This window comes from Apostichopus japonicus, chromosome 2 (assembly GCF_037975245.1).
Source record: "Apostichopus japonicus isolate 1M-3 chromosome 2, ASM3797524v1, whole genome shotgun sequence".
Classification (NCBI taxonomy): domain Eukaryota; kingdom Metazoa; phylum Echinodermata; class Holothuroidea; order Aspidochirotida; family Stichopodidae; genus Apostichopus; species Apostichopus japonicus.
In genome coordinates this window covers 31,298,877-31,315,496 of record NC_092562.1, presented here as the reverse complement: position 1 = coordinate 31,315,496, position 16,620 = coordinate 31,298,877, and the positions used below count along the sequence as shown (strand labels likewise).

The 16,620-nt window shown below is 36.2% G+C and overlaps 1 protein-coding gene across 1 annotated transcript in view; it reads left to right on the top strand.

The window, feature by feature from the left end:
- The window catches only part of LOC139956286 (receptor-type tyrosine-protein phosphatase T-like), a 58,906-nt gene that overhangs the window by 34,537 nt on the left and 7,749 nt on the right, over positions 1 to 16,620 (top strand). Inside the window, exons 14-30 of the mRNA XM_071955191.1 lie at positions 130 to 368; positions 973 to 1,042; positions 1,522 to 1,628; positions 2,655 to 2,868; positions 3,736 to 3,823; positions 4,856 to 5,096; positions 6,187 to 6,241; positions 7,320 to 7,401; positions 8,297 to 8,334; positions 9,552 to 10,117; positions 10,412 to 10,487; positions 11,593 to 11,657; positions 13,290 to 13,323; positions 14,202 to 14,287; positions 14,480 to 14,608; positions 15,154 to 15,296; positions 15,668 to 15,809. Coding sequence (XP_071811292.1) covers positions 130 to 368; positions 973 to 1,042; positions 1,522 to 1,628; positions 2,655 to 2,868; positions 3,736 to 3,823; positions 4,856 to 5,096; positions 6,187 to 6,241; positions 7,320 to 7,401; positions 8,297 to 8,334; positions 9,552 to 10,117; positions 10,412 to 10,487; positions 11,593 to 11,657; positions 13,290 to 13,323; positions 14,202 to 14,287; positions 14,480 to 14,608; positions 15,154 to 15,296; positions 15,668 to 15,809 — 2,375 coding nt within the window. The remainder of the gene's footprint in view (positions 1 to 129; positions 369 to 972; positions 1,043 to 1,521; positions 1,629 to 2,654; positions 2,869 to 3,735; positions 3,824 to 4,855; positions 5,097 to 6,186; positions 6,242 to 7,319; positions 7,402 to 8,296; positions 8,335 to 9,551; positions 10,118 to 10,411; positions 10,488 to 11,592; positions 11,658 to 13,289; positions 13,324 to 14,201; positions 14,288 to 14,479; positions 14,609 to 15,153; positions 15,297 to 15,667; positions 15,810 to 16,620) is intronic.

Below are 16,620 nucleotides of genomic sequence, written 5' to 3'. Positions count from 1 at the left end.
TGCTCTCCAAAATTGGCAACAGTAACAAGAATCTTATGAGCAAACAACTGAAATTAAAGAAAATAATTGTTTAATCCATTCCATATTTCAGCCTGAATATGCTTTCTGTAATTTGTTTGTCTTTTATAGTCCCCCCACAGCTGCCCCCGCCATCCACCTCATTTACTACATTGACGACCATTCTGCTCAGTTGGGTCAGGCCTGACCCCCCTCACGGCATCATCACTGGTTATGATATCTCTTTTAAAGTTGCTGACGAAATCTCTTCCCTTCAGACAGTAGGATTAGATGTAGCTGAGATAATCCCAGAGAATCAACCATCTTACACACTCAATAATCTGAAGCCAGTCACTATTTACTCTGTTATGGTAAGTCTTACTGAGTCACAGAGTCCTACATTTATAGATATTTTCATTTCTTGGAAGGGATATATTCTGTAATATTACTGAGGTACTCTCCAGAATTTTATAGGAAAGCATGCAATTTAATGCCTCTCTCTACTAGTAGAGGTCCAAGGGCTGAACAACCAGGGGAGACACACAATCAGTTATAGTTGATAACTGATCTTTACATACATGGAGTGTTTTGAGGGCTAAATGCACCAGGGGGTGCCCTTGATTTAGCTGTCTAGTCATGTTGAGATTAAAATGAATGTTTCTATATTCACTATGAGCAACCTTTTTTGCATATACATTGTGAACATATTTTGATGATTGCGTATGCTAATTAAGTCAAACTATTTGATTTATATTACCAATTAATACCGGTTTAGTACATGATCTAGCTTAAGAAAATCACCCTTAACTAAGAGAGAACAGTAAATGGTATAAAGAAGTTATATATTAAACAGCTGGAAAGGCCTTGGTAGCAAAACTGTTCCCAAGAAATTGACCAATCATTTGCGAACAAGGAAAAGACATCAAATGTAAACCCCATACCACAACTCCAAGGCCTTGTTGTTTCTATTGATAGGTTCGTGCTACCACAAGACTTGGACCAGGCATGTGGAGTCTTCCAACCCTCATCATTACAGTAGACTCATGTAAGTGATGCAAAGTAACAAGAAGTTAGATTAAGACACAATTTGCACAATTAGCTGTATACTGTGCCTCCCCTGCCCCTCCCCAATCCTGCCCCTCCCATCCTGCAGAAGCAAGAAAATGATGGGTCATGATTTACAGCTGTAAAGTCATATGCACAAATATATCGTTGCATATTTCAGAGCAGAAAGATACAGAAATTCAAAGTGTAAGGATACTTTTTAGTCTCCAAAATTTTCATTCTTTCTTTGTCCATTTGTGGTTAGCCAAATGTCTTTTGTATGTTACTGTCCAATTGTGGAAGGAAAAGGAACATTGGTCTATTGTAATGTATTGTCTAATTTGAGTATTAGGAATATGAAGATCTTAAGGAATCATTTGTATACCAATTGCCTGAAATTTGATGCATGAATAGAATAAGAATTATTAATAAATTTGTTAGCTGCATTTAAAAAAACAATGTTTTCACTCTTTTCTTCAGTACCTGGCCCACCAAGGAATCTCAACGTTACAGAAATGACAGAGACAACATTAATTATAGAGTGGGATGGACCAAGTCAACCCACCTGGGAGATTATTAAGTATCAGGTAAGTGTATTTGTAGCTGTTTCTCAGCTGATCCACTGGAGAATGCACATCAGATACTGACATGATATATCATGCAGAAACAGAATTAATTATAGAGTGGGATAGACCAAGTCAACCCACCTGGGAGATAATTAAGTATCAGGTTAGTGTATTTGTAGCTGTTTCTCAGTAGCTGATCCACTGGAGAATGCACATCAGATACTGACATGATATATCATGCAGAAACAGAATTAATGATAGAGTGGGATGGATCTAGTCAACCCACCTGGGAGATTATTAAGTATCAGGTAATTGTATTTGTAGCTGTTTCTCAGTAGCTGATCCACTGGAGAATGCACTGCAGATACTGACATGATATATCATGCAGAAACAGAATTAATGATAGAGTGGGATGGATCTAGTCAACCCACCTGGGAGATTATTAAGTATCAGGTAAGTGTATTTGTAGCTGTTTCTCACTAGCTGATCCACTGGAGCCACTGACATGATATATCATGCAGAAACAGAATTAATTATAGAGTGGGATGGACCTGAGTTGTCATCCTACCTGTGAGAAAGTTGAAAGAGTCATTAACAGAACCAAACATGCCATGCCATGACGAAAAAAAACACACACTATACAACACAACACAACTACCCCACAAAGCAAAGCAAACATACAAACCTTTTGGAGATATCTGTGTGTTTGTGGTGACTTTTCATGCACGTGAAAAGATAAAATGATTTGAACATGTCTAAGAAAGATATCTCTCCTGGAGCACCACAGTGCACCACAGCCACGTGTCCCCTGGGGGACTTCCCATAGGGTGCAGCCACAAACCGGCGCATGCAACTATATTTACAAGTCACCACGCAAGTCCCCATTTATACACCTGGGTGAAGTCTGTTCGTGAGATCAGGTGATAGCAAGAGGCACATTCCAGCAAATATTGGTCAATTATCTTGAAAATACCATATAATACCTCCTTATGTGAAATCAATTAAATTTTCTTTCATAAATCTGGTTGTCTCTCTCCATTGAAACAGCTTCGTTTCCGTGTAGTAGAAAGGTTCTACCAATCACAATTCGTGCCTGAAGAATTTGGACCAGTTGTGGAAATATCAAATCCCAGAGCGCACAATGTCCACCTGATCAGTGGACTGGAACCGTCCACTGTGTACGAGATTGAACTATCAGCCTTTACAGAAGCTGGACAAGGAGAGGTTACCATGCTTAGAGGTAGAACCGACTTAGTTACAGGTAAGGTCAGCAGACCAACAAGTAGGTAATAAATATGCAATGAATATTCAACATATGTGACACTGCAACAGCAAGTTGGGACAAGTTCCTAATGCTAGTATCTCTCTTAGCTGTACACCAATATCAGGCTTCAAAGCACTGGTTTTTGACAGTACAAACAGTTCCTAACCTTGATCTGATAGAACACATGATATTCATACTGCTCGTACTGACCATACAAGTGCTCTGAAGCTGAAAATAACACTACAGTACAGAAAAAATTGTCCCAACCGGGTGCACTGCAAAAATATTGAAATTCCTATCAATTACAAAGTGAAGATTTTGATTAAGTTCTCTTACAATGGATGAAAGAGTGGATAGTTATTGTATAGTCATATGAATATTAAACTTATATCATTAATATTTGGAGATGAATGCCCATATATCTCCCTATCTCTCTTTATGCACTGTTCTCTAACAACAGATCTTAGTATTATTATTATTGTTTTATTTATATCACAGATATAAGTATTATTTTTATTTGTATATGACAGAAATATTAGTATTATTTTTTGTATGACATATTAGTATAATTATTGTTTTTGTATGACAGAAATATTGATATTATTTTTTTGTACAAAATATTAGGTATTATAATGTTTATATGATAGATATAAGTATTATTATTATTATTTTCTATATGAAAGATATTAGTATTATTGTTTTTCTTTATACGACAAATTTTAGTATTATTCTACATATCAGTACATTTTGTATCATTTACTTTTATATGTCATAATTGTTAAAATGGACATGATCTTTTCATCTATCTTGTGTTTCTTCTCTATTTGTGTGATCAAATGATTTTCAATGGTATTGTATATACAGATTTAGAGCCAGTGAGTATATCTACAGTCTCAAGAAATGTGGAAACTGCCACAATGATACTACCTCCTCTAACACAAGCATACTCAACGTAAGTAAACTACTAGATATACTTCTCAAGTTCATTTATGAAGTGCATCAACTTGGAAACATTTACCACATGTTGTTGGCAATTTTTCCTTTTCAGTAAACTGACATAGACATATCATCAGATTTAAAGAAGTAATTAACAAACAGAGGAGCCCTCTGTGCTATAACATGCTCCATGTGGCACGAGAGCATCAGCAAACATTAGACTTGAAACCCCCAATAGATAAGGAAGAAAGAAGAGCTGTTGCCAAATAGTATACGATAATCTCAGTTCAGTTATATCCCAAGGGTTAGGAATCCAACAGAGGCTCATTTGAAACCCTATCCATGTGATAATTGTTGATGAAGTCTGACTATTACCTGAAGCCTTCTCTTTTCAATGAGTATTCAGAAAGTTACAAGGCCATTACAATCTTCCCTGCCTATAGTGAATACCACTGGCGTCCCCTGTTTTTGGCCGCAAACAGGGTAGATAGAATATCTTCCCGGGTCGATAATGCTAGCCATACTGAACACTCCTCTGCACAAATTCATGATTAAACACACCGTGTACTATTTCAATGGTCAAGCCAAATTGGCTTCACACAGGAAAGTAGTACCAGCCATTAGAGCACTTGTCTTTACAATCATACTGTGGCTGGTCAACTAATTAGGTGTGCACAAGGATGAATCCTAATTGCAGTACTTGGGGTAGTTTATGCTATCAAGTAACAAATTAATAATTCTCAAGTGAATTTGAGGACTGTTTTTCTATAAGGCAGACTTGACTGGCTTGGCAGTCTGGTAATTGTCAAACGGCCAATTCCTGCTCCAGTGACTACATGTGATTTAACGTTGCGATCCTGCAAAGTTGAAGCTGGTTGTGAAGTATATTATTTCTGGAGTGTAGCTGAAATGAGTTTTAACATTTCAATAATTCTGTTAAACTCTTCAATTATATCTGTCTGTCAGTTTGTCCATCCATCCATCGATGTATTCATGTTAATTTATGAAACACCCAAATTCAATACCTGTAGTACCTTTTCCTTTTCAGAGGTTACTACATAAGAGTGAAATCTACCCTAGTACAAGAGAAGATGAAAAGAAACATTGGTGGTGTTGGGAATTATGACGATAATCCTGATGAATACATCGCAGCAGAAATTGTGAAATCTGAGGAAGAACAGTCTTTCACTGTCGGCGATGGAAAGGAGTATGGGATTTATTATAATGCACCCTTGAGACAAGATCAGGAATACCAGGTGTTCATTGGAACTGGCAGTAAAGTTGGACAAGTGAGCATATCAGAATTTGACCTCTGAGGCATTTGGAAGAAAGAAGGGATCAGTGAGGGTGGAAGTGTGGAGATTAAGTCAGGAGGACGGGTAGGGATTCATGCAGGGTGTATGGTAGGGATTGATGCAGGGTGGATGGGTAGGGATTGATGGATGGGTGGATATGGATTGATGCAGGCTGGATGGGTAGGGATTGATGGATGGGTAGGGAGTGATGCAGGGTGAATGGGTAGGGATTGATGCAGGGTGGATGGGTAGGGATTAATGCAGGGTGGATGGGTAGGATTAATGCAGGGTGCATGGATAGGCCGGGTTGACGCAGGGTGGATCGGTAGGCATTGATGCAGGGTTGAGATGGGTAGCTAGTGATTGATGCCGGATGTAGAGTAGGTCTATTTACAGACAAACAGTGCCAGATGTTCCTTGTATCTGAGGTGAAGTTGGACAGGTGGGCATATTTGTAGAATGTGACCTCTATAGATGGCATGTGGAATGGGAGGGAGGTATTTATGTGTGCATGGGGGATTAACATGAGAGGTATCATCTCTTGGGCTTGCATGTGATTAATGTAATAAATGTTTTTGGCCAACAAACACACCAGAAAATGGCCAATAGTATCTCTGCTAATGATGGCCATATTGTGATTGGGAATGCAGTAAATGATTGATGTCTTCATTTAATTGCAAGCATAAAACTTTACATTTGCTTTAAGTTGGAGCAAACTACTACCATTGATTTCAGTGGCATATATATCCACTTTCATTACCTCTAAAGCATCTGTTTATAAGATGCAAATTCTAGTCATCAACTGGAACCATTCAAAGTGTGTGTAGGTGTGTATGTTGTCGGGGGGGGGGGAGGGGAAGTAACCTTGGGAAATGTTATTATATGTGATTGTAAAATATTCATTTTATTAATGAGAATTGCTTCAATATTTTACTTTAATTAAGGCATATTAAATGCTAAGCAATTTCTTACATATTTGTTAGACCTACTTGGACAGATGTCACCTGATGTACACAATTTACTCACTCTTTCATGTTTCTCTTTAATTTCACATTTCATATTTGATTTCTTTTTGTTGTCTCAGGATATCAGTGTTGTGTGGAGTGAACCAATACTACTAGAGGAAAACACAATGCATGGTAGGGTTGTCTTTATAAGTATCATAAACATGGAATTTAGAGAATAATAGATCATTATATTTATACAATATTGGATAACTCTTCCTCTTTATTTAGCCATTATTATAAACTGTGGTCCCTAAACCACTGGTTCATCATCCATGCTTATACTGTAGTCAAGAATAAAGTACAAATTATGTAACTTGCAGAGTTGAATAGAGACATTAAGATGTTGACGATTCCAGTAGTGTCCTGAATTCTCTGTACTCAACAAACAAGGTCACAACTAAGATCAAACCATCAAGATATTACAGAAAACATAAGGTCAAAGATGTTACAGAATGTACATCAGTGCTTGAGTTGAACAGAGAAATGGATACTTTACAGAATATTGTATATCAGTGCTCGAGTTGAACAGAGAGGTGGATAATTTACAGAATATTGTATATCTGTGCTCTAGTTGAACAGAGAGGTGGATACTTTACAGAATATTGCATGTGCTTGAGTTTACACAAAGATGGATACTTTACAGAATATTGTATATTAGTGCTTGAGTTTAAACAAAGATGGATACTTTACAGAATATTGTATATCAGTGCTTGAGTTTAAACAAAGATGGATACTTTACAGAATATTGTATATCAGTGCTCGAGTTGAACAGAGAGGTGGATAATTTACAGAATATTGTATATCTGTGCTCTAGTTGAACAGAGAGGTGGATACTTTACAGAATATTGCATGTGCTTGAGTTTACACAAAGATGCATACTTTACAGAATATTGTATATCAGTGCTTGAGTTTAAACAAAGATGGATACTTTACAGAATATTGTATATCAGTGCTTGAGTATAAACAAAGATGGATACTTTACAGAATATTGTATATCAGTGCTTGAGTTTAAACAAAGATGGATACTTTACAGAATATTGTATATCAGTGCTTGAGTTGAATACAACGGTGGATACTCTCTGCATCTTTCCTGTGTGGAAAATGAAGTGGTTGCTAACAAATGAGTAAGAAATATGTCTTTTGTATCCATTTGAATTGTACTTACATTTGGATAGTTTGATTCATTTGTTTATTCTCCTCTTCTTGATAGTTGTAATTCCTATTCCAGTTCTGGTTGTTCTAGCAGTGGTGATACTTGTGGTGTTTGTCATCATATTTATCATTCTAAGAAGGTAAGTTAAGGAGATGTATCAACAGGGTAAAGATATCAGATATTCAAAGGTACTACCAGAAAATTGGGGTGGTAGGGGAGGAGGAGGGGGGGGGGCTGGTGTGTGGGGTCAAATTTATTTAATAATTATTGTCATTGTAAAACAATAATAAGAGTAATATACTAATGATATTTGATTGTTAAAAGCATGACTTAGTTGCTTCTAAATATAGGAGGTGCATTTTGCACTATTTTGCAAATGTTCAAAAAGTATTTTATTTTGCTGTTGTCATGTCTTGGCTCCATGTCTCAGTCATAGTTTCTTCTCTACATAACCACTTTTGTACATGCTGGAGGTGCTAAGCCAAATTTCAGGGTGATGCTTGGTCTCTCAGTATGTAAGGTCAAATGGCGCTCTGTCTTTTGACTGGTGTCCCCAGTAAAGAAATGACTGGTGCCCCAGGTAAACATCAAACAAACTGTTCAGACACATTAAGGTGCATTGATAGAAGTTAATAGTTGAATTAATTTGAAACAGTACTGAATAGTTGAGTGAAATTATAATTTTCGGCACCGCTTATAAGCTCACTTTCATCGTAAGCAAATTTTTACCTTAATTACTCTTCAGATTTCATTTTAAGGGATATAATTCCTACACTCATGCAAATAAATATAACCTAATCATTTGAAGCCTGAATATCTTTCTTTCTGGACATAATGGTTCGATCGTTTTTATTTTTATCTTTCTTTCTGATCATAATGGTCGGATCATTTCATTTAGTTCTATCTTTCTTCCTGAATGTACTGGTCGAATCGTTTCATTTCTTTCTTGTCTTCTAAAAATACTTTGATATTTGTTTACAAAGAGGTTCATTGTTCCTGATAAAAGACCTCTTCTTTTGTTTTGTTTTTATTAGATGGCAGATCAAGAAATCTTCTAGTCCTGAAAATACAGGTAATTATTCACAGTCAAGGATGTCTCTCCCCTGATATTTCAGGTATCATCATAAATGGTAAAGAATCCCCTCTTCCCCTGCGGTTTATAGAGGTTCAGACATAATAATAATAATACGTACCAAACACTTATATAGTGCAATAAGCACTGGCGTCAATGCGCTTTACACAAATATAGAATAAATCTTAAAAACTATGCAATAAACACATTAAAATTACACAAGTAAATACAATGGATAGATAACCTTAAAAATACATGTAAAATCAATATAGCCAGTGGAGAAAAGTTAAAACAGCCACCAATGATATATACACTGCGTTGAAATAGTTCAAATCTCAAAAACAAAAATTATGACAAGTTAAAAACAGTTTTAAAATGACACGTTTTCAGACGAGATTTGAACAGAGTTGGAGTTCTGAGTTGGAGAGGAAGGGAATTCCACAGTTTTGGCAAAGCTTCTACCGTATGTTACCGATTAGCCAGGAGTTTGTTGAGAATTGAGAATTCCAGAAACATATCTTGAGAATTCAAGGTGACAGCATGAATTGTTCATTATGATCTTCCTTGCCTATAGCAAATATCACCCAAAGTCCTCTGTTTTTTACCAAAAACATGGGAGATTGAATAACTATCCGAGTTTGTTATGCTAGCCATGCTCAAAGCTCCTCTGCACAAGTTCAGGAATAAACATACTGTACTAGTGGTCACGCCAAATTTGTCTTCACACAGGAAAGTAGTACCAGCCATTAGAGCACTTGGTTTTACAATCATATGGTGGCTGGTCAATAAATTAGGTGGGCTGAAGGATGAATCCAAATGGCAGTACTTGGGGTAGTTTATTGCTATCACGTAACAAATAATTAATTTCTCAAGTGAATTTGAGGACTGTTTTTCTATAAGGCAGGCTTTACTGTCATGTTCCTCTACCCTGGGGTTAATGTACATATAACTGGTGAATGATCCTTTAATACTGAGATTTCAGGTAAAGCATCCTACAGCTCATTTAGGACACAGCATGAACCTTTATGTCTGCCCATCCTTGGCCAGAAGGAATTGTCTAAGTTTTTTGAGACCGACTGTAAAACTCTAACGTTTGGATTGTTTTCCCCAACTGACGATGGGGGGGGGGGGGGGGATGGGAATAATCTTCCAACTGACTCTGATGACTAGGTCACTCTATGGTCAAGGGTTTATTGTGAAATTTCATTCCCTTTCAGCAACCGAGACTAATCCATCGCTGGTGTGCTCCTCATCTTTCTCCTGGCCAGATATAGGAACAACTGACATTTCCTTGAAAGAAACTCGGTTGAATTCTGAGAAAGGAAAGCCTGATGATGATTTGGGACATGTAATAGGAAAGCAATTAACTGTGGAAGAACGGGAGCATTACCTTCTGTCATCAGTTGTGAATCAAACACCATTGGAATCTTCATCCCTAGCAAAAGAGACTGGTACCGCTGCATGTGAGGACATGAGAGGAGGAGAACCACGGCTAGCAAGGACCCAAAGTATATATCTTGAAAATAATTGCCACCCAGATGGCATCGATCAACTAGAAAATAGTGACGCGGATGACTTTGTTAAGTCCAAAACCCTGAAACACAGTGAATTGCAAGCCATTCCAACAACTCACAGTGACTGTGATCAAGCGTTGGATCCGTGCTATGAGGAACTTCCAAGTCCTCCAGAGTCTGTTCACTGTTTGATCAAACTCAAAGATTTACCCAAGCAATTACAGGGTAAGAATTCTGACCCAGAGGATACAATCACAGATGAGTTTAAGGTAAGCGTATACTGCTCGGCTGTCATGGATGTATTTTATGTATGTTTTATAATGATAGGTGATGCCTTATAACTGTCCTGGATCATGGATGGGCATAGTATAAACCCACCTGTGCTTCATAAGTATATGATATTACTTTTTATCTTATCAACATGCAGTTATTGGTAGATGAAGATTCAGTTAATCGTGATATTATCTTACATCTTATAATATATCATAAATTAAGTATTGATCACATCATTACAAGCTTCAAGAATAATAGAGAAGTACTTTTTATAAATTGTTGTTGAACAGAAGTTACCCACAGGACAGCAGCACCCATGGACAGTAGGAACCCTCAGAAAGAATTCAAACACAGGAATACTACCTTGTGAGTACATATTTAAATTCTATTAGTTCAACATACAAAAACTAACCATCCAATCATTTAACTGGAATATGTGAGTGTGTATGCAAATAAGATTGATTCCATAGATAAATGCATTCATAGCTTGAATAATGTTTTATTCTGGATCTTCAATGGATTGAAATTTGTTGTTCACATATATATATATATATATATATATGTTACAATAAAGTCATTGGATTTGTGATGTTGTGTCAGTGTTTAGCTCAGTTGAGCTATTGTCATGGCAATTAATGCGTCTGTCTGTCTGGTCGTCAACAATTGCTCAAAGGCCTAGTACTGCTGCTGTTTGTAGGTTCTTTGATTAATCCTCATCAAACTTTGTCAGTTTGTAGCAGATATCAAGATCTTGAGAAAAATGGAGACAGGTTGTAGGACAAAGGTCATTTGGGGTCAAAAAGTGAAATCACATAAAAGCCTACTCCTAGTGTTAATGTTGAATTTTCATGAAAGTCATCCATAGTGTTCAGTATATAATAGGTCATAAAAGTTGTACTTTATTTACATGTCAAAGATCATTTGGGGTCACAAGGGGTCAAAATATAAAATTCATTCAGGAGCCTATGGGTTTTGTTTAATGTTTTTGACTATGTGCAACATAGTTCTTGAAGGGTGCCAACATCTGTGCTTGCATCAGTTTGGGTTGCCAGGAAAATGAAAAATATAAGTTAAGTACAAATGGAAAGAACCTTTATAATGGATGGAGAATACTGTGAATATTAAGGATATGAACATGAAAGTGTCAAGGATTGTATTTAAACATCATTTTATGTAAAGAAATCAGTAAATGCTTTTGCAGAGCCTTGAGAGATTTATAGTAGTTGAGCTACAATGTCATTGACATTCTAGTCTATTTTCCTTGTCGTCATGTTTTTGGTTTAAAAAGTTTAAATTTTCGTATTAATTTGCATGTAAATTGGTATTAAATATTTCATTCCATAGTTATATATATATATATATATATGTATATATATACACGTACATATGTTTGATGAATCAATCCATCTCACTTAATGTACATTAATTTCAATCGAGATTACCAAACTAAATATTTTTTTTTTTCCAACAGATGATCATTCTAGAGTTAAGCTAGATAAGAATGATTTGGACTACTACAATGCAAATTACCTCAAAGTATGTAAGATCTTCAACTTGCTGTTGGTATCACCAATGCGCTGTGCACTTCATGCGAGGAGTAGTTTAGAATTCTCTTTAGTATCCTGTGCTCTATGTAAGTAATATTCTCTGCTCGGTACTCGTTTCCTTACTTTGCTCATCACTCTCTTGTCTTTGCTTCCCCTTTCGCCTTCTTTTCATAACAACGACGGTGTTTGGTACCCTACTCCAGTCATTATTATTAAAGTTCTGGTGTTTTCTCTATTTCCAGCATGGTATTCATTTCTTTACCCAGGGGTGGGGACTTTTATCTCAAATTGGCAATCTTATTTGTATTTGTTGTAATGGTGGGGGAGGGGGACAGGAGGGGTCGGGAAAACTTGGTCTGTTTGTTACCTTACCCATTCATCATACTCAAATGCCTGGTTTATTATCTATTGTCTTCATGCAATTAATTCTTCATTATAGGAATCTGTTCTGTGTTTGGCAATCTTCTCTGCATCTTATATCAGGTGTGAAGGAGGGGTAGTAGGGGTATCAGAGAGGTGTGGTGAAGGAGGGATAGTAGGGGTATCAAAGAGGTGTGGTGGAGGAGGGGTATCAGAGAGTTGTGGTGAAGGAGGGGCAGTAGGGGTATCAGAGAGGTGTGGTGAAGGAGGGGTATAGTAGGGGTATCAGAGAGGTGTGGTGAAGGAGGGAGTAGTAGGGGTATCAGAGAGGTGTGGTGAAGGAGGGGTAGCAGGGGTATCAGAGAGGTGGTGAAGGAGGGGTAGTAGGGGTATCAGAGAGGTTTGGTGAAGGAGGGGTAGTAGGGGTATCCTCTGATATCCCTTACATCTCATGTTTGGTTTGTCCTGTCCATTTGGGTACTCTATGGTACTACAATTTACATTTAATTTATGAGAGGGTCCGGTGGCGGTGTTCTTACTCTCAATCCGATATTTGATGCTTTATATTTATCTTGCTTTTCATTTTCTGGAGGTATTTGTTGGTCACACATATATGTACTCTTGTATCAGCTATTTGGCAACATTTTATTGCAGATATCATTGTTTTTCTTATGAATCCATTGATTATACATGGCATGATACATTCAGATATATATATGTATTTAAATAAATATATATACAACTCTGGACATACAATCAGCATCCATAGCCTAGTGGTTAGGGTGTCCGCATATAAATATATATATATATATATATATATATTTATTTGTACATTCATTGGCGTTTTTCATCTTACCACGATTTTTACACAAAGCATTTTGTCCGAAGTTTGGAAGATTCTAAAAAAAATCATCAAGTAGATTATAACTTTACCAGAAGTATGATTTGGAACAACAGTTTATTTCATCCTAATAATTTCACCAAAGCTACTTCAGCATCATTGGGAAAGCTGGTTTAGTGATACTTTATGTTGACAGTACCACTAGTTTAAATGTTAAACAATCTGCGTCATAATTTCCTGTTTCTGAGGGGAATAAATGCACAAAAAGTTAACACTCATTACTGAGATACAGCAGTGGGATACTTACAAACTGATTTATGTTAATGAGGTGAATTTTCTCATTGGGGAGGATACCCAGGAACTGAATTTAATATTGATGCAATTTTATGTTCTTAATTTTTCTTAATTTCTCTTCTATAGGTGCATCCTTCGCAGACATTCATTGCTGCACAAGGTAAGACATGCTGTTTACTAGTTTCAGTTATTTGTTTATGTCCCCAGTTTGGCTCACAAACTTTAGATGAGGTTGCTTGCAAATGGAAGATTTCAGTAATATTAACAAGGATAGCGTGACTTTGTTATAACTGTCAGAGAGAGTCTTTATGTACATCCAATTACTTCTAGGTCTTAGTTCTGTGTATAGAGGATAAGCACCCTCATTACTTAGACCGGTTAAGGATCAACAGTATTGGCACTAAATATGCTATAAAGTCGTTATGGTCACCCATGTTCAGACTGCTGGCAGCAGACTACTGCCACCTCAGACAAAGATGTTTAAATTGCCTGATTTTTCAATGCTGATGAACTTTGGAAAGCAAACGAAGTGCAAACAAGTGTTAACAAAGCCCTTATCTATACTGCAAACATCCTCTGTGGTTAGAAATTCTTGCTTCCAAGTTGGCACTTCTTCAGATGGAAAGACCTGTAGCTTTAAACAGCAGAAAAAACATGGAAAAAAAGTAAAAACAATAGCAGGAAATAAGAAAGAGCAATAGCAGGAAATAAGAAAGAACAATAGCAGAAAAAAGTAAGAACAATAGCAGGAAATAAGTAAGAACAATAGCAGGAAATAAGAAAGAACAATAGCAGGAAAAAAGAAAGAACACTGGCAGGAAATAAGAAAGAACAATAGCAGGAATAAGAAAACAATAGCAGGAAAAAAGAAAGAACAATAGCAGGAAATAAGAAAGAACAATAGCAAGAATTAAGAAAGAACAACAGCAGGAAATCAGAAAGAACAATAGCAGGAAATTAGAGATGAATAAGGCGATTCAGTAGCATCGAGCGTTCTAAATAAATATAATCTTTTTAAATTTCTTTCATCTGTAATAGGTCCAAGTGAAAGGACAGCAGAAGTTTTTTGGAGAATGGTCTGGTCAGAAAAAGTTAAGATTATTATTAATCTCAGACAAACATTGGTAAGTCTTAGATAGATATAATCACTAAAACCTCCTTTGATTTGAAAATAGACTATTCTTCTCTAAGTCTTTGTTTTCCTTGTTCGTTTTACTTCTGTATTCATTTGTCAACATAACTGTCTCCAGCTGTACTAATGTAAAGATGTGGCTTGTGTTCCTTAAATTCCTTTCTGATTTGGTATTGTTTTTCAGAAATCAGCCTTTCAGTACTGGCCATCTGGTGTAGAAAGCAACAAAACCTTTGGAGAGTACACACTCATATGGTTTAAGAACTCTCATGAATCTATGGATATCTCAGTCAAAGATATCAAAATTGTAAAGGTACTAAATAATCCAGCTCTATATTTTGCTGTCTGCAGTACGTATATATGTATGTGTATAAAAATATATACATATATAAACATATATATATATATATATATATGTATATAGGGATAAAACCAACTTAGCCCATCTAATATGAGGGGTTATTACATTAAAAGGTAATATAATTATGACATACTAAGGCAATCCATGTTGTTATGTATTACATACAAGGCTTGTAGATGGCTTTATTATATACTCAGACAGTGTTACTAGTTTAAGAAATAGTCACCATTATATAGCTATTACATACACAATGTAAGTAGGTAAGAAAACAGTCAACATTACTATTAGCTATTACATAATTAGGCAATCAATGTTGCTCAGTATTACAGCTATATAGCTATTTATATATATAGCCTACTGTATATATTACAAACTGATTGAATCAATCTTAATAGATATTACATACTGATACAATCACTATCACATTGAATTTGCTGTCAGCTATTCAGGTCTGCTGAAACCAACTGAATATAGTTTTTCAATGTTTTCTGTAATAGGGTGACAAAGTTCATGAAGTTAAGATCTGCCATTTTCTCTCCTGGCCTGACGGGAGCATTCCTCCGCAGTCTGTTTCTTTGATTGATTTCATTAAGGACATCAAAGCTCTGAAGATCAAATCAGCACCATTGGTACACTGCAGGTATGACAGATTAACCACATCAATACCTTTGTTATGTAAATTATTTGCAGGTATGTCTCTTGTTAGCTAAGTAAGCACCATTGGTACACTGCATGTTTGACAGATTAACCACATCAATACCTTTGTTATGTAAATTAGTTGCAGGTATATCTCTTGTTAGCAAAGTAAGCACCATTGTTACACTGCAGGTATGACAGATTGACCACATCAATACCTATGTTATGTAAATTAGTTGCAGGTATGACTCTCAGCTTAGTGAGCACCATTGTAGTACACATACTGCAGTAACTATGGGACACTCACTACACTAGTCTGGTCCTGTCTTATTGTGTTTATTTATGTGTCCTTGATGTTATATGTTTGTCTTCCAGTAATGGAGTTGGCGCTACAGGTACCTTCATTGCTCTATATTGTCTGATGGATGACTTGAAGGACAGTAAGAAGACAGGTCTGAGTGTGTCCTCGTTTGTCAATAGAATGAGGAAAGACAGAGTGAACATGATAGAAAATGAGGTAGAGATGAATATGTATTTTTATGGCTGTAAGGAGTAAATTCGTCGAAATAAGACAGTATCTTCTTTTATGTCCGTTTAATTAAAATTAAAGATCAATGTTAATTTCCATCTTTTGATACAAATTAAAATTACAATTGAAAAGCAAAGATTCTGTTGGCAAGAAGAATAAGCAGTCATTTTGTTGCACTCCCTCATCTATTACATGACATAGTGTCTACATTTCAGGTTAAATTGATTAAACCTATTTCCCTCCAAGCTACGTCACTCTTAAAACCAAAAGGAGAAGATTGGATATTAAAACAACTTGTAAGTTGTCATGTGATTAAGAACCAGAATTATTGATCTTCCAACAAGTAACATCCACTTATACCAGCTGCCATTACATAGTGTGTAGGATGAGGATAATGCTTGCGATCAGTCAGGGATGTTATACACCTGCCAACCTCTTACCATCTTCTGTCCAAAATTATCAGGAGATTGTGACAAAACTAGGGAGCGAATTGGGCAAAATCCACCCAACACAAGACAATGTAATAAAAAGTAAGAAGCAATTTTTAGTTTTCACACATCACATTCTGAAATAAGATATAGGCTACGTCAAAATAAATGTTGTGATGACAATGGGGTTGCAGAACACAATAGCATTTATAAGCATTTAATACAATGATTTCAAACAAAATGAAGCAGGTTCTCTACACGTTGCTATGGAAAGTTTGTTGCTGATCCCAATTAGGAAGAACAACGAGAAGAATAGGAGTCAAATTTTGCCGTAAGATCCAGCATATAAAATTTGAAAAGCACTGTTTATA